The sequence below is a fragment of the Herpailurus yagouaroundi genome, unplaced genomic scaffold (assembly GCF_014898765.1).
Source record: "Herpailurus yagouaroundi ecotype Mexico unplaced genomic scaffold, PumYag 205, whole genome shotgun sequence".
In the NCBI taxonomy this organism is placed as follows: Eukaryota; Metazoa; Chordata; class Mammalia; order Carnivora; family Felidae; genus Herpailurus; species Herpailurus yagouaroundi.
The window spans coordinates 1,077,811-1,097,720 of record NW_024412436.1 but is presented as its reverse complement, the minus strand read 5'-3'; the positions used below and the strand labels follow the sequence as shown (position 1 = coordinate 1,097,720).

The 19,910-nt window shown below is 38.6% G+C and overlaps 2 protein-coding genes across 10 annotated transcripts in view; one reads left to right on the top strand and one right to left on the bottom strand.

Annotated features, from left to right (window-relative positions):
• Positions 1-19,910, top strand: part of DNM3 (dynamin 3) — a 569,179-nt gene that overhangs the window by 546,636 nt on the left and 2,633 nt on the right. For 4 of the 9 annotated variants that reach the window (XM_040451678.1, XM_040451685.1, XM_040451680.1 and 1 more), the window contains one exon: positions 17,955-18,045. The exons of 1 other annotated variant lie outside the window; for it this stretch is intronic. In XM_040451678.1, coding sequence (XP_040307612.1) covers positions 17,955-18,030 — 76 coding nt within the window. In that variant the 3' untranslated portion in view covers positions 18,031-18,045. Of the gene's footprint in view, positions 1-12,437; positions 14,102-17,954; positions 18,046-19,910 lie in introns of those variants that run through there. 4 more of the 9 variants (XM_040451686.1, XM_040451679.1, XM_040451677.1 and 1 more) reach the window with 1 other exon arrangement.
• Positions 8,399-19,910, bottom strand: part of PIGC (phosphatidylinositol glycan anchor biosynthesis class C) — a 29,781-nt gene continuing 18,269 nt past the window's right edge. Inside the window, exon 3 of the transcript XR_005783570.1 lies at positions 8,399-8,446. The gene's annotated coding sequence lies outside the window, so the exon portion shown is untranslated. The remainder of the gene's footprint in view (positions 8,447-19,910) is intronic.

Genomic DNA, 19,910 nt, shown 5'->3' with positions numbered 1-19,910 from the left:
AGTCCCCAGGCTTCTGTGGCAGGTCTGAGAACCAAGAGGAAGTGAGACTGTGTGAGAAGAAGGCTTCAGGTGGTTTTGAATATGATCTGGGAAGTGATTTTATTTTATGGTCAAATATAGCAGTTGTCTCCACCACGTAAATATTACCTATATTTGGTTTCAGATTTCCATGAGGCAGCATTATCTAAATTTATTTTGGTCAGTATATATGACATTGATCTAGAATGAGACCTCTTGTGAGAGTAGATGAGAAAGACTTTCAAAGGTATTTTGCAGCCCAGAAAGTCTAAAATGAAATTATTTCACTTGGGCATGGATGCTTATATAAGATATATTCTGTACCATGTGTATTTTTTTAAGGTTATATTAGGATTGTTCTCAAAGCCAATTTTAAGAGTGAATGAAATTTTTCCCTCAAATAAATCTACCCTTAGCATCATGCTCAAGGGACTTTGCCAGAAAGTCTATACACTGCTCCACCTTTAGACCACCATTCACGGAGGAAAAGCTATAAAACCTGAGGAAAATGTCTACTTATTTTTAAAACAACTAGAATTTCTTTTTTGCTTCTTGGTAGTGTTGGAAAATATTTTAATAACTAAAATAATAAAACTTCATGTGAGGCAAATTCTACCTTAATTATTGCCTCTTGGGGTGGAAAATTAAGGAAACATTAGTAAATGTGTTAACTAGAGAAACCACCACAGTAATTTCCCTCCACATATCTGAGTCTAAGGTCAAAATAAAACCCATGCTACACATATTATTTGAAAGAAAGCAAACTTCTAGTTTTAGCTCGACAATAGCAGTGTCATAGTACTCAGGACTGAAACTAATGGACCACAAAAATCCCTGTGACTCATCATTAGACACTGATTAACTTACTTAAATGCCCTATTGTTCAGTGTAGGAATCTGTAACAAGGCATGTTGATATGATTACTTGATTTTTTTTAATATTCCAGACACTCTAAATTATCCCATTACCATCTTAATACTTGAAAACTCATTTTAAAGCACAGTATCTTTGAATAGACATGTTGAAATAGTGCCTCTCCTTTTTGCTTAAAACTTTGGGGTATAATTGACTGCATCTTATAAATTTCCTTCTTTTTTTTTTTTTTTTTTTTTTTTTACCATACTTGCCTCCTCCAACCCAGGACCTTTTCTCCATATGTAGCTATTTGATGTATGTTGTTCATTCACCGTCCTCTAGGTGACTGAACGACACATGGGGCACTCGTGCCAATAGCCACTGTTACTGTACTGTTCCAAAGTCCCCTTCCCTGTTGAGCAGGAAGAAAATGTGAGCGTCACAAGGAGTCCTTGCAACTTGTAAATACTTTCATAATCTCCATAGACTGTTCAGCTTTCAGTTAAAGTGTTGTTCTTTTTATGAGTAAAGCTTGCTTTTCTATACTTTTTCCTACGGAGTGCATGCTGCTTATTAAGTGTGCATTTTGAGAGGTAAAAATACGAACAATGAAGGTAGCACTGACCACTGTCTCCAGTTGAGAAAGCAATATTAAATCAGAAAAGCGGGGTCTTAGAACCTTTCTCTTTGCTGCATTCTCATTGCACTCTTGCTTTGTACCCCAATCCTGAGTTCCCTTGTCCCTCAGGTGAGCCCTACATCCAACAGGACGGTCTTCCTTTAGTTACTTATGTCGGACACCTGCCTTCTAGCTTCTAGTGTTTGGCAGGCCAGCAGGATGAGGTAATAATCAGAAGAAAATGTTCTGGTTCTTTGGCCTCATCCACGTACAACATTATCCAAAACAGTTTTCTGTGAGTGAGAACAGAGTGGCTTTGAGATCCCTTGGCCTAACGTTCTGTAGGAGTGTGGAGGAACAAACTAACTCTTTTGATCCCTTTTAAGATAATGGAAATATAAATTATATCTTCCTTTGCCTGTCCTTTCCGTGATGTTTACAGACAGATGTATGTAGAAATGAGAGCCTTTCACTTGTAAACATGTTGGCTTCACTTTCTCCAAGTCAAGCCGTCTTCTTAAGCACAGCTCCGTGGTCATTACAGCAGTGTTTTCCTAAAAGCATATTTTGTGAACTATTCCTCCAGGATGATGGCAGTTTTTGTAAGACAGATGCCTAAAAGACATATGGTTTTCATAGATTTTTCCGTCTAGACTAGCTTTATTTAGTGACTTTTGGTCTGAATTGGTCTAGTTAAAGTTTCTGTAGAAGCTTGTATAAAAATTTTAAATGTGGGCATACCATTAAGGTGTAAAACAAAAAGTTTGACTTCTTATTGGCAATAGATTAAAAGGGATTGGTTGAAAGTTTCCTTCAGGTTAAGTAATTCTGACCATCCTCTATGCCCACTCGTCCACTCCACTCCCACAACACTGTCCAGAATGGAAAGGCTTACCCCTCAAATCCTATAACTGTTAAATTCATATACTTTTCAGTTTTCTTGAGTAAATTCTTTGTGTTCCAGTTGATGTGTGTGCGTGTGTTAGAAAGCTATAATTCTCTCTGCAGACTCTTTACATGGCCCAGGGGACATATGATTCCTTGCCCTTTTAGCACCAATTTTTACAAACACAGCATTTCCCTCATTTAAAAAAAAATAAAAGTAAAAAATAAATAAAAGCACCCATCAAGCCGTCGAGTAAAGGAGATGGAACATTTGGGAGTTTTTGTAGTACCTTCAGCCACTGATAAAAATTCTGTTTTTAAATGCAGGTTTTGAGCCAGCATCAAAGACTCGTTTAGGAACAGTATGACACTTTAAGAGGAAAATAATTACTTGTAGACTTGCCTAGAAATCGGCCTTTTGCTCCCTCTTTTGTGAGAGCTAACGCCATGGCTCAATCCCCGTCTAGCTGTATCAGAACGAGGAGACTCGTGGAAGGGGGAATGTTGGCCACTCTGTCTCCACCAGGATCATCACCTGGCTGTGCACTAAGCATTTAATTGGACTTAGTCACATATTTGTTCACTGACATGGCAGCTTGTGAGGCACACTGCCTCTCTGTTTTCCTGTTTGCTTGAAACTTTTTTGTTTTTAAAACTTGAGCTCTAAGGCATGTTAGAGCTCCTCCTGCTGGATTTTTTTTTTTTTTTTTTTTTATCATCACTGGGATTGTAATTAGTAAACCGGTAATTCTTTGTCTCCATTTCTGCCACTTGGACTTATAGGCGTAAGTGGCCAGAAAAAATATCACGTGGTGCTTTTAAAACTGGCCTTTTAATTCACCAGGTATCACGGTCAGGCAGAAGTGAAACCCTGGTGCAACATAAATCTTCCCTAAGTCTTCAAATTCCTTGATCTCTGTTTTTTTGTTACTAAAATAAAAGGAATTAGAAAGTTAACTTTTCCATCAATATTTCTAATCACATATTTGCCCTGAGGTAAGGCCCCAAGTCAGATACTCATGGCTGCAAGGCTCTTGCCCTCTGTCAGAGAGGGACAAAAAGCCTTTTCTGTCTTTCCAAACCAGAAACAAATATTCCAGTTCTATGTAGAGATTCAAAGGGGCGCCTTTTTCCTCCCCATCCCTGCTTCTTTTTCCTCTTCTCACTGACTTGAGATGACAAAGGAATGTGCATCTCCTCTCCCAGTAGCTGGTTCTTAGCACCTCCTTCCCAACCTCTCCTCCTTCCCCCAAATGGCGGAGTTGGCCAACCCCTTCCCCTGGTGCCTGGGGTGGGAGTGAGGGGGAGGGCAGGGAGAAGAGGACAGAAGAAGATGAAGAGGGTTAGACATAGTTGTGCCCCAGCAACATCAATGGGACTAGGTTTCTACAGCATGTAAGTTCTTGGAGATCTCTTTGGGGATTTCTCAAAAGAGAGAGAGAGAGGAGGAGGGAGGGAGGGAGGGAGGGAGGGAGAAAAGAGGAGAGAGGGAGAGAAATGGAAGAAAATCATCCGAAGGGACACTGCCTAACTTCATTCAATAGCCATGTGCGTGTAAAACTCTTTTCAAACCACATCCTTTCTTTTACCACTGTATCCCTCTCACCTTCTGCTTCTTTGCAGATCTTTGAGTCTTTCCCTCCACCAGCTTTTCTGTTGTCAGTGATAACAGTCCAGAGGCTAAACCATGGGGTTTTTTTAATCTCAAAAATAATGCTGTTAAGGAATCATATTGTAATACAACCCCAAACCCTCTAAGTTCTCTGTTTTATGAATTAGGACTCAGAGCAAAACAAGGAATTTTGACACTTGTGATAAAAAACAAGACAACATTTTGTTTCTCAAACTGACAGTGCTTTTTTTTTCTAGCTTTCTTTCCTTCACACATACTATTTCCTATTTCTTGGGCTGCCAGTCCCCTCAACTTCCCTTGCTTTCTGGAAGTCCTTCTAACCCCCTAACCTTCCAATCCCAGGCTAAGACTCCAGGTGTCCCTGAAACTCCTGAGGCACAGCCCTGTCAGAGCACTTACACTGTTGCCCCATCTCCAATAGAAACTCCTAGGCAGTGATTATGTTTCCGTACCTCTGACTTAACACAGCACGTAGCACATAAACAGGGCTTACTGGGAAATGAAAGAATACAAAATGAGTTGGATGTGCAGCACTTAATCGAAATTTATTTTGGAATTAACCCAATATTTAGTGTACTGTAGGAAACAATTTAGGGGCTCCTGGGTGGCTCAGTTGGTTAAGCATCCGACTTTGTCTCAGGTCATGATCTCGTGGGTTCGAGCCCCACATCGGACTCCGTGCTAACAGCCCAGAACCTGGAGCCTGCTTCAGATTCTGTGTCTCCTTCTCTGTCTGCCCCTCCCTCGCTCGCATTCTGTCTGTCTGTCTGTCTGTCTCTCTCTCTCTCAAAAGTAAATAAATATTTTTTTAAAAAATTTTTTAAGAATTTAAACACAAATACTTTCTCTCTTGTTCTGTTCTATTCAAATGCTTGCCTGCCTGAATGCTATTATAAAATTATTTTGTACAAATCACAAAGTGAGCAGAGTTAATGTGGGCAAATCATCCTTTAAGCTACTTTTTTGCTGGAATCACGGAAGTGGGTATATCTGTACTGTCCCTATGAATGAAATCCATGTGGGGAGGGAGATTAAAATTACCATTTATCTCAGGGACTAATTTATACAGGATATTAGATGTTTATATCATCAAATAACAGTTGTGGACTATTTTTCCCCTTATGTTCTTACTTCAGATTCCATCAACTGATTCATACTTTCCCAATGACATATGTTATAAAATCATGGGTTCATTTTCACAGGGGAAAGATACTGGCTCTAATATGTAGCACGAATCATATTAGAGAATTCTTAAACCCTTTAAGTGGACTCCAAGTTCTCGTTCTTTCCAACATCTACTGTAAACTATTCTTGGACAGTATTGGCTCATTGTGTTACTAACGCTGAAAAGGCCAAAAATATGCTGGATAGCAGCCTATATTATTTTTTATAATAAATTACAAACTACTATCTTCCATGTGGTCAATATCCTGACCGTTGTAGCATTTTTTAAAACAGCCTCATAGCTTATAGATATGCAAAAATCTGTTTTGTTAATAAATGCTCAAAATAAGAAGCAAAGCACAAACGCAACTGTGTTTAAAATACTGTCTCATAAGCTGGTAGAGCAGACATTTGCAAGAGGAAGGTCCTAGTTAGTTGCTGTTCCATTTCACCCAGAGGTGCTCTCCTGATTTGTCCTTGGCATATTCATTCATTCCCATCCACTGAACTACTGGTTGGGACACTGCCCTCTGCAGGTGCTGTGGAGGACTGTCAGCAGGATAAAGAATAATCTTGGTTCATTGGAAGTTTATTAATGTCATTCAGATGATGAACTATGTATAAACTATATATACATGCCTTAAACTGTGAAAAACAATGCAAGGATGACGTAATTCAGGAGGACCGTGGAGAGACAAGGCATTACAGTTCCCGAGGGAGACTATGGACACCCCCGACTCAGCTGATCCACAGGGCCATGTTTGCCTGGGGCTGCTTTCGAGACAAGCCCAGCAGAGCCCACTGTGGGAGGTGCTCTTTATGATTTTAGAAAACTCAGAAGCAGTTTTTGTTTTAGTTCTATTTTGTTCTGTTTTCTAAGAAATTCCCCAGATGTAGCCTTACTTCTTATGGTTCAGTACACAAAACCCTTCATTTAAAAAAGGGTGTTTTTGTTTTTGTTTTGTTTTTTACCTGTTTCATCAATAAGATAAACAAGTTAGGCAAGTTGGTATCAGATCCTGTGACTCCTAGAAACTGGGATGTGTAACTCTACCATCATCCTAATGTAATTCTATGTAAATTGAATTTTTGAGACAGAAGTATTTTAAAGCCTCAATTATCTTTAATAAGGAGAACTTGTGGTATAAAGAAGCCTGTTGCATATCCTTTTCTAGGCAAATACTACCCTGGTAGGCATATCTCATTCCTCTAGATGTGTTAATGTTTGTATATCTTTTTTGAGTGTTTCCTTTTTTTGGGGGGGGCAGGGAGGGTGGTTCACCTAGCTAATTTAGGTTGGATTTCAGTCTTAACCCTCTCCAAAGATGACAATTTGGAATGCATGTTCATAGATACTTACTTTCTGTACTTACTGACATTATCATAAGCAAATACAAGCTTCCCTAAGCAAGTATATTCTTCTGGTGATGACTAACAAGAAAACTATCAGAGATATAGTATCTTGGTCTTTACAAAATAAACCTAACACCTCTCTGACCCATCTTACATCTAATTCTCAAACGTGTCAAAGTATTTCTATAATCATTTCTTCATCCTTCTTAAGAGTTTTTTTTGGTACTTTCTCTTTTTGCTCATACTTTATCTGCAAGTGAATTGAATTGCTAATAAAGTAAGACCAAAATCACTTATTATACCTTAGAACAATGGTTTTCAGAGCCTGGTCCCAGGACCAGCAGCATCGGCAGCATCTAGGAACTTGCTAGAAATGTCTCACCACATTAGAAACACTGTGTGGTACCCAGCAATCTCAATTTTCACAAGCCCACCTGGGAATTCTGACTTATGGTCCAATTTGAGAACCATTGCCTTAGCACATGCTAATGTAACTGTCCCGTAGAAAGAATCCTGGCCTGGGAGTCAGGAAATCTTAGTTTAAACATAGAAGAGGAAGGAAACTGAGCTGCGTAGACTCAGTCTGGCTCATACATTTACCAGTCTCATAATTCCCACTTCCCACCCCAACAAGGAATAAAGGCAGGGGCAGAAAGACCAAGCCATTTCAACAATCAGTGTTATGGTACCTGGTGGCAAGAAACTAGAGGAACAGTCATTTATTTCCACCACCACCCCACACTAAAGCAATTTGCCCTATAGAATTCTCCCCCAACCCCTGTTAAGATAGGCCTCACATCATGAATACTCAAAACCAGCTAACCCAAAGCAGAGCAGATGAAATTTTAGTTCTTCCATTCTTAGAAGAGAACTGAAAGAGACAGTAAGACAAATAATGCATTTTTCTCTTAGTAAAGCCAGTCCCCACCCCACCCCCGCCCTCAATGCCACCCACCCTGCATGAGCATTGGACTTTCTTACAAAAATTGTCATTGTCCAAAAGACTGTAAAAGGTTCATCCCTGCAGCCACAAATGCAACTGCAAGTATTACATCTTTCCCTTTGATTTGGAAGCAGAAACATGGCTCTTCTATCATAACCATAAACCGCCCACACACAACACAGTGTTTCAATAAACACTAAGTGATGCAAGATGCTCCAGTTCCATGTAATGGGTTACTTAATGAAGCCCATCACTAAACAAAGCAACTGAGCAAAATTTGGTACAAAACAATTTTGCTTTGCCCAAAACAAACTGTCTTATGAGGTGAATGTCTTTGGAAACTCTTTGAATGGTTAGGAAGTAGACCAATGAAATGGCCTTAACAGTAAACCTTAAATGCATTTCTGGTCTTCAAGTTGGCAAACAGCATCGCTTATTAAGAAAATCACACTGAACAACTTAATGCTCCTCCTGAATTGCTTCCTAGTAGAGTTTTCTTGTTTTGGAAACAAAATGATGCCTATTCCTTCTAGGAGGGTGGGGAGGGGGATCTTTCAGGATTTTTAATTACTAAGCGTATATATATATATTACTTTAACCTGAAATGGCACATATTTTAAAGATGTCACAATTATTTTGAAAGCACATGATGGAAATTTTGTCCTTTATCCTTTTAGTCATTGATTCACCACGCAGGTATGCAGTGCCTATTTAATGCAAGGCCCTAAGGGACGCTTTTATTTTATTTTATTTTATTTTTTAATTTTTTTTTTCAACGTTTATTTATTTTTGGGACAGAGAGAGACAGAGCATGAACGGGGGAGGGTCAGAGAGAGAGGGAGACACAGAATCGGAAACAGGCTCCAGGCTCTGAGCCATCAGCCCAGAGCCTGACACGGGGCTCGAACTCACGGACCGCGAGATCGTGACCTGGCTGAAGTCGGACGCTTAACCGACTGCGCCACCCAGGCGCCCCTAAGGGACGCTTTTAAAGAGCTCATAATGGAGAGATTCTCCTGATTTCTTTATTAAAAACCATGCCACGAGCCAAAGATCTTGCAAGTTTAACAGAAAAGACAAAAGTGCCAGCACAGAGCAGACAGTTACGTTCCCCTAGTGTCCTGCCTTGCTTCCTTTCTGCACTTGCCCATTACCGTTGTCTTTTTCTTGGTCCATCAGCATGATCCAAAACTGGGGACGAGATTAATGAGCAACAGTTGGGCCATCAGAACATTTAAATCTCTCCCTTCTCTATCCCCATGATTGAACTCCTCCCTCCCATCCTCATCACATAATTTCTAATTTCTTATAACCTCATTATAGACCTACATTCTCTTACGTCTTCCAAGTTTTATATATTGCAGTTGAAATCATATTTGCCCCTGCTTTTTCCACTTGAAATGAGGTGCGATAGTAAAAACCACTTGCATACTTGTCTATCCTGCTCATCTTCCACTCTGAATAGATTCTGAGTTTTTAAAAATCATGCATCATAATGCAGTCCACATAGTAGACGCTCAATAAATTTTGCATGCAACGTATAACTAGAAAGCATGTAATAGATCATCTAGTCTGAGTCTCCTATGCCTGTGATGGGGAAACTCAGGAAGTTCTCTAAAGTACTTCCGGTGGTTAGTGAAGGTACAAATTGGCAGTTGGAGCTAGAATTCATGTCTCCTGACTCCAGATCTAGTACTCTGTCAGCGGAAACTCGCAGATAAACACCTCAAAACTATTCTTGGCCCCATTGGATCTGTCCCCTCTGATCTGGCCTGTACTCTAACCTAGCCAAACATCTTTGTTTAGACACTTTTCAGTCATTCATTTGTACATTATTTAATAAATTTTTATTCACTGCCTTCTTTTATTCACTGCATAATCACATTATGCTAAATGCTGAATATACATAATAAATACACAATATGTGGTCTCTGCTCTCAAGGAATTTATCAGAAACTATAGACAATAATCTAGTGAATAAATAATAATTACAAACAGGATTAAGTGCTATGAAATACACAAATACCATGAAGTGACTGGGGGCAGGGTGGTTGGAAACTAGGATGGTCAGGAAGCACCGAGGAATGACATTTCAGCCAAGAACAAAAGGATCAGAAGAGAACTTAGTTTGTATTCGTTTCTCCCTTTGCTACAATCCTTGGTGCAAGCTAGCATGCATGCAGGAAACAGTTACCAACCCGCCATGCCATGTTGTATCCTGCCTCTCACTGAATTTGTAATTTAATATCCACTTAAAAAAAATCCCCTAATTAAGTCCAACCCATTATTGAATCTTCTGGTAGAGTTTCCTTCCTTCAAGTTCAAATTCTGGCCAACTCCCTCCCCACCTCCCAGAACTGCTTAATTGCTAAGAATACATTTCTATGGGTTATGTGACTATTTATCAAACTCGCTGAGGACAGGAGGCCTATTATTTAATACTTACTCCAAACATCTATTAAAAAATTGAGTATATATGTTATAGGTAACATTTCCAAAGGTCAAAATCCTACATGTCACTGTAGCTTTTTTTTTCTTTCTGCAGCAGCAATGTCACAAATATCTTTATGTAATGTAAAGGTCAGTGAATACTCATCAATTGCTTCTCTTTTTACTTTATTATTATTTATTTTAAGAGAGAAAGAGACACAGAGTGCAAGCAGGAGGAGGGGCAGGGAGAGAGAGGGAGACCCAGAATTCAAAGCAGGATCTAGACCCTGAGCTGTCAGCACAGAGCCCCACGTGGGGCTTGAACCCACAAGCTGTGAGATCATGACCTGAGCTGACGCTGGATGCTTAACCAACTGAGCCACCTGGGCACCCTGTATTCATCAATTGCTTCTTACTTCTGGGGATAACTTTAATTTATTCAGTTGTCAGTGGTCAGTTGTTTAGTGGCTGAATGATAAGCACACCCTGTAAGAATAGGAAGATGAGTAAGATACAGCCCGTTTCTCATCAGTGGAGGTAAACATACAAACCTAATTAGGATTCAGTGTGATGGTTGTAATAGAAATATGCTGAGATGCTTTCGAAGCAACTGTATCAAGATGGGGGAAGTAGGTCAGAGAAGACATCACAGAAGTGAGTCTTGAAGGATGGATAGCAGGTCTAGCAGATGAACAAAACAGCACTGAGGACGTAATTGCATGTAATATCACGCTCAACACTGTATGAGGCCAGTTAAGTGGATGTGACCTCTGACCCCTAGAAACTTCACATCAAAGGAGAAAATGATTAAGGTTCAAGATTCAGGACATAAGCTAAATAAATATGGTCCTTTTAAATGAAAACAAGCAATATGGTGGTGGAAAGGCAGGTGCTTTCGCATGGTCTGGGAGGACTTTTCCTAGCAGGGAATACTCAAAACATTTCAGGTGGTCATGGTAGCCAGTAGCCTTTCTGGAAAAAAGAGGATTTATTTGTTTACTCAAGTTAAACAACAAGTATTGAACGGTTTAATTTGGTTACTGTGCCTGTAAGGAATCTCCAGTTACACTTTAAAAAACTGAGTCCCTGGGGAAGCCGGGGTGGCTCAGTCAGTTAAGTGTCCAACTTCCGCTCAGGTCATGATCTCACAGTTCATGGGTTTGAGCCCTGCATCTGCACTGGTGGCACGGAGCCTGTTCGGGATTCTCTGTCTGCCCCTCCCCAACTCTCTCTCTCTCTCTCTCTCTCTCTCTCTCTCAAAATAAATAAACAATAAAATAAAATAAATAAATAAAATAGAGTGCCTGCCTAATGATAAGACCAGCATAAGAGGTTAAATTGGAGTACACCTTCCCAAGGAAATCTTTCCTCTAAAGCCTCTTGGACATTTTTCAGGTGCAGGGACCATAGATATCTGCCAATATCTATGGGTTTGTGCCTAAATGGTATTTATACCACTGGTCAACAATATCTCTTCTGCTTTTATTTTTTCCTTGACCATCTAGTTTTATTTTATAGCTTTGTGATTTTTAAACATTTTATGATTGTTTTCTTTAATTTTTTTATCTTCACTTCTTCATACCTGAGAAGGGATGTTTGATTTAATCATGCTAGTGTTTCCAATGCGGAAACAACTGCAAGACATGACTATACTTCAGAAGGAATCTTTCTGAAAAAATCAATGGGAGAGTTATCAAGAAGAAAGGTTTAGCTTTGGAGAATTTGTTGAATTTTGCTGGTTACAAAAATTACTCCCCAAGATACTACATACAAAATCAAGTCCACACAAAGTTTACTAATACACTTAGGAAGTAAATGTAGGGGTTCAGGAAATAAAGAATATTACATGGTAAATTTGAGATTCTCACATACAGTAATATTTCATTATCTGGAGTTTATTCAGCAACCTCAGCTGACCTCAGAAACACCATTACTGACCAGAAACTGAGGGATACTCATCCTGAGCCTGTTTACATTTATTGTAGAGAACTTGAAAACCTTGATTCTCTGGTTTTCTAGGTCCCTGCAAATTAGAAGTAAAAGAATAAATTGGAGAATTCTACTGCTAAAGGCAATGAGAAGTGATAACTAACATTCTGACAGTGAGAGAAAGGAGGAAGAATATTATTTAAAGGGAAATAAAAATTCAAAACCCAGAATTCCCTGAAGCCTAGTATATCTTATAAGTTCCTGGAGTCGGCATAACCTAACAGAGTTCACCCTATGTAATCATTCTCTATTGGCGAAGACATGTGCAGTATATTTCAGATAGCTTTTAAATGATTTAATTATTATTTTAGTATTGGGAGGGACAGCCTCAGTTTTGAGAAAGATTTGCATATGAAAAAATTAGCGTATTTTCGTTTAAAAATGCTCGATGACTGAGGTGACACTGTTAAAATCATTACAGATGGCAACCACTCCTGCTGGCCTGTCTGTGCATGAGCATGTGTGCCATGACTCTCTCAGTGTCTTTGGGACAGCCTTCTGCTAGATATTCTACTTGTTTCTTTACCTTTCTCTTTCTCTCTTTCTAGCCGGAGACCACCCCCATCACCAACTCGTCCCACTATAATCCGTCCACTAGAATCCTCCCTGTTAGACTAAACGAAGTGTCTGGCATGGCAATTAATTACTAATGAATTATGCGAAAGCAACATATTTGATCAGTAAATCATGAGTAGTCGCATGTGTGGACATCAGTAGGCAAGTAACCAGTTTTACTAATGCATTATTGCTCATCTTCTTTGCTCATGGTGTATCAGACCTTTGGAGTTTGACTCTTGAAAACTGCTAACCTTTCGAGGCTTTATATGTCGTATATTGACCAAGGGTAGGTTTGTATAGCAGCCCAGTAGTGGGAGACCATTTGCCTACCCTGGCATATATTGAAATTGCTTTGGACAAGTTCCCAGGTTATCCGCCAGGTAGCCCATTAAGTATAATTCTTAAGAGCTATGAGATGGTGGGCTTAGACCTAAGCCATACATACTTATTTTCCCACATTCTGTTTGGCTGACAAAAATTATGTTGTCTATTATTAATGTTTCCTCCTACTCTATAATTACCCATTATAGATCTATCCTCTTTCCTTTTGCTTTATTTCATAGGACTGCTAGGAAGTGTTTTGTTTTGTTTTGTTTTTTTAATTAGGACTCCTTAAGAATAAAACTTTTCCAGAAGCACAAGGTAGTTTGCAAAGGAAAAGTTAATGCATTGCTTGCTCTAGAGAGCTTTTCCTCATACCACTGTGTTTTGCTTCATGCTAGAAGCATATTCAACAGTGAATCAAAGCTTAATTTTTTGGTAGTCAGTGAGTAGATTCGGCTAGTTTCAGAGTTCAAGGAAGAAGCAAAATTTCACATCTCTAGAAGTGTCTGGAAATATGTAATTTCTTCATTCACAAATATATTCACCTCTTTATAGATTACAGTGAAGGTTGACATGGAAAATATTTAATTTTTGTACCGATCTCATTTTAGGCATGGCTAACTACACTTTGACACTAACTCCGGTTTGTTTATTTATTTACTTGGTTGGAGCAAAAATTTCTCTTTCCATACTAATTTGTAATTCCCCCGTGTAAGAATTTATCCTACTTTTAAAACCTGTTTAATGTAACTTCCTATCCATTCTAGGCTTTCTCAATAGATCTTGAGATATGGTTATCTGGGATAACCATTTTTAAAGGGAGCCCTAGAATGAAAATAGAAGTCATTTAGTAAGAGATGCCATGGTTTAAGAGCAGAGCTCACACTTTTACAGTTGTACAACTTCAGAGTCTCTATACCAGTCATTCTAAAAAAAATTTTTTTAAATGGTATTAAGACATTGAAATCTAAAGCAACTTGGCAAATGCTAATAACATTTCTAAAATTTACAAAATCAGTTTAGCTTGGGGGTTAATAGTTCAGTCTTGAGGCTGAGTTTTGGACCATGTAGGACCAGATGATTAGCATGTAGGAAACAGCCAGAAGCCAAGTGGAATTCTGTCTGCTAACTGTTCCCAGACAGCAGAGCAAGTACTCACTGAAGAGTGGCGTCCCATGACACTATTTCATATTCTACAGAAGTAAATCAGATTTCACCAACTGAAATGCCTCCCTTTGAAAGCAGCAAACATGATTTGTATGTTAACTGAACTTTAATTTCCTGTGTAGTTTATACCCAAAGCAGACACCCATAAACTATGAAGTAAAAACTTTCAACCATTATTAAAAAGAGAACTTGCCAAGTTGAATGGCATTGTTCTGAGGTTATTCTAAAGGGTTACAGCTAGCCCACTTACAATAGGGAAAAATCAGAGAATACAAGATTGACAAAAAGAACATTTCAACTTTTAAGTTACAAGTGATTGTATAAAGAACACCACCCTAAATCTTCTCACATCTTTTTTTTTCTCTTTTGAAAAAAATCTTAACTCTTTAACTCTTTTGTGAATGGAACAGATGTGCAAGATACATAACGTATTTTTAAAATAGCTGCAGCTAAATGGAAATGTGTTAAGTAAATGTCCACAGTAAAACAAATTATCTACAGTGAGGTCTTTTCATAAAATTCCCTCTTTTTAGGATTTCCTTTGCTTCTTCCTTTGAATTCTCTAAAATAGGCAGCTAACGGATTATATACTTCAGGGTTTGGCTTTGTGCTAAATGTGGTTTTGCATTTTGCTGTATTTCAAAAATTTCCTTCTGTTAAAGGAAAATATTGTGGATAACCACTGGTGTGTTCTTAGATCAGCACAAACCATGTCAAAGAAAATTGGAGATGTTTTTCCAAGTTTCTTTCCACTGATCTTATATAGTCATAAACAATGGCATTTGTCGCCTTTGGCTTTTGCTCCCAGATTATAATCCTACAGTTTCACTGTCCCAATTGTCTCTCTTTGTAGGCACATTTTTGTTCTTTTACTTGTGAGTTATTTCTAACAGAGCCCAGCTTCCCTTGGAATTTCAGAAGTCATGTTGGAGAATACTTTCAGTTTGCTGCAGTACTGTGTCATACAATTAGTATGAATACCATGTCCCCAAGGTTTGCATCCTGCTAAAAGGAGATGTCAGTGTGAATGAAGTCAGAAGCTCTAAGAGGTGGGGAGAGTGCACTGATACCAGGCCTTAAGGTGGGAATGTAGCCTAATGAGCTGAGAGTTTTCCGTAGCACCCCTCATCTTTTGTGTAGCTTCCTCCTAACTGATTGCTCTGATGTTGTCTACACAGTAGATGCCTAGCATAATCAGATAAAACATAACAGTATTTTTAGGATTTGGAAAAATAAACTGTGTATGTTTGTTTGATAGGTATATCACTTCTTGTCACACGCTAAACCTTGCATGCTTATTGACTCATTGGAATAACCGTTTACTCAATTGTGGACAGACTATTGAAATAGTATTGATTTAGGACAGATATATTGCATTTCCAGAAGTCGTCTACCAAGATTACTCTTCTGAATATTAATCTTAGCTGTCATGTATAACACAGAAGAGCAAGTAGGGTCTGTTATTAGCAAATTGCCTACCTGTTCAGATACAAACTTGTTCTATTCCAAAACATTCTAAGGAAACCAGTTCCTGTGATATAACTGTACGCCTTCTAAACTTAGAATTGAAAAGTAGTCATGTAGATTAATTTTATGACTTTTTAGTATAGACTGTAGCCACAATTCTCAAATATGAAATGGGACCTAATACCAGTATGTGATAAATGTTGATGTTTTCTGTGTACAAACGTATTTTCTATGCATGTGTCTCTGTGTGTACAGTATATACATGGTAGGTTCATTTCTGTAAGTACATGTGTCTTGTGCCCCTTTGGGTAGGTAGGTTTAAGGGCACTTGTTAAAATGCCACAAGCATGTGTGATTGTTTGTGCATTGTGTATATATGCTATGTATGGGTGTAAATATGTGTACACGTGCTTGGTGTGTGTGGGTATGAATATATTTTTTAAACTGTGTTAATACAAGAGCTCGCTTTGGAGGGTCTGCTGTAATATGTGATGGCAGTGGTTCATATAACTGTGATAACATACATGAGGTCTACAAAAGTTTTTCCAGGAGAGGCACAAAGCTCAGAATTACTGTGATAACACGGTAGAGTAATATCCACAGACATTTGGACCTAAGTCCACAGCACTGCTATCTAAGAAGAAATTGCTTTTGCCAAATGTAGTGTAAGATCTGGAAACCCACTTTTAAGGTATGATTGGAATTATGAATAATTCTTGGATTGCTGAACTGAACCTTAAAAAAAGCTAAATTGGTCTACACAGTCATTTTTTTCTCTATAGTAAATGTCAAAAAATAAAGTGGAGGGACAGCAATATAATAAAAATAATGGACTTTTCTGAGTAAATTTTCTAGAAATGCAGGGAAGAAGTTAATACTTCAGAGATAGGTCATCCACCCCCTCTTTCAGGTAAACATTTCTCATTTGGTAAACGAGATAAGTATTTGAAATTGACAGTAATGTCCTTACCACTGAAAATAAAGCCTAAATAGTAGGTCTCTGAACTGAGGAACCCAGTGAAAGGAGATAATATATGAGACTCAAGCCTAGTGTTTTAAATCATTCCACCAAGAGGACTGCTACCTGTGAGCTCAGAGTTTAATGTGAATACAACTAGATGATTGTAGAGAAACGATAATTAGTTTGCTAGATCACTCATTCCTTTCTTAAAAGCTCAAATATGTCTTCTAGATGATCTTAAGTCATCCTGTCTAGTTGGTATGCTTAAAATTGCGTGGTGCTCTGTATCGTGAAACTTGAAGAATATTTTGAAACATACGTAGCATATGCTTTGCTATCTGTATATATGTGTAAGAATGCGCATATGTGTGAGAGCAAGAGAGAGGGAACTCAAACAAGAGTCTCCTGTTTGTCGTAAGACCTGTTCATACTGGTATACTGGTGAGACTTCTCACCTCTCTGGTCTGGAGTTTCACACATGGTTCAGCTCAAGGCATTCATTTTTTTTTTTTTTTTTTTTAATTTTTACCCTTGAATTCCTTAAACTTTGCTCATTGTGTAATGTTTTAAAAATTATGGTAAAAATTACTTGTCAACCTCTTGCATTGTCTGCTGCCTGTTTGATAAAAAAAATTATTATTCTTGTCCAGAAATTTCACCATTACTTGATGTATGTTTAATTTCCTATGTATAGCCTTTGTTTTGCTTGTCTGTTTCTTTTCTCTCCCTCTTCTGAATCAAATTCCTTTTTTGCTTTTTTATGAAGAAGCAGTGTATAGAAGCAAAATCTTAACCTTCTCTACTGATTCTTTAATTAATTTGAGCCAGAATACTTTCCACTGTCTTCTTGGCACTTTCAGGATTTCTTAATGCTGATATATGGATGGACTCTGTGAATGGAATTTTTGAAGCAAGTTTCTCAAGCCTGTATCATTCTTGAAGGTCACATGTACCTGTTGTGAAAATGTGAAGCTGTTATTTCTGAACCTGAAATAAATGATAACATTTGAAGGACTCCCCCCTTCCTCATTCTTATATAATATATTTGAGTCATATCCATGCAAATCAGTAAAATGTGAGGCTTCTAAATACTTATAACCCTTTTGATCAAATTGGCCCAAAATTAACAACATGGAGAATAGCATTTGGCATTACTGTCAGTAATTTGGGGAAGGACAAGATTTTTAAAGAGAGCAAATTGGACAAATCAAAGGCAGGAGAGTAGGAGACATTTTATTTCTGATTCAAAGTCAGTGTTGAACTAGGTTAAAAAAGGACACAAGGCTTAGACAGTTGGAGGATGCAATGTGACCGTTGACAAGAGGCACCATCTTATTTTGCTAATCAAAAGGAAATGTTCATGAAAAACACTGGGAAGCAGAAGGAAAGAAAATATTCTGCCCAAATGTTAGATCCACAGAAGGCATTTCTTACAAGAAAAAAAATGAGCTCTTGATTCAACAGTTGGCCTCCATTGTTTATTCATTGGGCATTGAGAGGAGAAGTTACCCCTTAAGTTTCCCTAATATTAAGAAAATGGAATAGGAGAGTACTAGGCAGTAGTAACTAAACTCATCCTCATCTTCAGTTTCCAGGGCATAGAGACTCTTTGTTACAGAGTTTTGATGATATGTCCTGTATCAACGTACATAGTCCCAGATTGAACCATCCGCCCAAAAACAGAAGACAAGAAGGGAATGGGAGAAGAGGAATGTTGGTTTATTTCCTCTCTGTGTTCAGGATACATTCATTGTGAAAAGATGAATTGCAAAAGCTGTTGTATTAATTCATGCTTTCCTGTTGTAATTTCTTTTTCATATCTATACATCTTGCATGAATGGAGACATTAGTGCCTTCAAAGGAAACTCCTTACTGGAAAAGAGAGGATGGGAATCATGCTGTACACTTGTGGGGTGGGTGTGTGTGTGTGTGTGTGTGTGTGTGTGTGTGTGTGTTATTGCATGATTCTTTATTCCGAATCATTTCCAGCTGGAAATTATCAAAACCAAAGGACCTGATTTGGCGAACTACTTATTTGGTAACTATTTGGCAAATTACCATTTGTAGTCTTAAAATAGCCCAGGCACAGGGGCGCCTGGGTGGCTCAGTCAGTTAAGTGTCCGACTTTGGTTCAGATCGTGGTCTCACAATTCATGGGATCAAGCCCCATGTCAGGCTCTGTGCTGACAGCTCAGAGCCTGGAGTCTGCTTCTGATTCTGTGTCTCCCTCTCTCTCTGTCCCTCCCCTGCTCCTGCTCTGTCTCTCTCTGTCCCTCAAAGGTGAATAAATGTTAAAAAAAAATTTTTTTTAAATAGCTCTGGCATCAGTATAAATAACTCCTCAGTTTTCAAGATTGTTTTTCTGCTTATTAGCAGAATCTTTAAATTTTATACTGAGAAACCTATCTGGTTTTTGGGTTGGATGGATCTCATATCCTACTTCCTAGTACTTCAACACATACCTGGCATTGCCACTTTTAAGACCGTTTGTTGATGTTCTTTGACACTGTGGCAGCCTAATAATTAGGGTACATACAAGAGATGTTGACTAAAACTACAGTCTTAATTCAGAGCTTCCCAAAGTTCATTCCATGGGGATTTTAGTAGGCATTACACAAACACAAGGGTTTCTTGGTTACATATACTTGGGAAATGATGATTAAAAATTAAATGTTTCTTTACTAAGATTTTACAGAAGCTTTAGTATCAGATTGCATTGTGAATCTCTAAGAGTGTCAGTGTCTACAGGTTTCTCAGGCTCATCTGACCATCAATGCTTTGTTCATAAAGCAACTCACAGGACTAGTGTTGTGAGGACTGTTTCAGGGGCTTTAGGTGAGAGAGAAAAGGCACCGAGTGAGATTAGTCCAGTACAGACTGTCACTAACACAAAGTCAGGTGGTAAAATCAAATGTAAGAGCACCCAGAGTTCCCAACCCATGACCACCTTTCTGGACTTGGTCAGAGCAGTATACTAGACCCAAAGAGGAAGGTCCCATCAGAGCAGGAGCATGAAAGCAGATTGGAGACATACATGGAACAAGTCTTGGTAAGCCTGTGGAGGACTCAGCTGACTTTCCATATGAGCTTTTTTTTTCTCTTTCACTCTCCAAAAAAGAGCTCCTTTAAATTAATTACATTACCCCATTATATTCTTATAAAGGAATGGATCCAGGTTGATTTAAAATTAAAGATTAGGGGCGCCTGGGTGGCGCAGTCGGTTAAGCGTCCGACTTCAGCCAGGTCACGATCTCGCGGTCCGTGGGTTCGAGCCCCGCGTCGGGCTCTGGGCTGATGGCTCGGAGCCTGGAGCCTGTTTCCGATTCTGTGTCTCCCTCTCTCTCTCTGCCCCTCCCCCGTTCATGCTCTGTCTCTCTCTGTCCCAAAAATAAATAAACGTTGAAAAAAAAAATTTTTTTAAAAATAAATAAAATTAAAGATTAAAGAAAAATAGGAATGGCTGTCCTTCTTGACTTTCCTGTCTTACTTTCCCAAGGCTTCAGACTCACCCACTGATCTCAGATATGAGGTTTATCTAAATGAC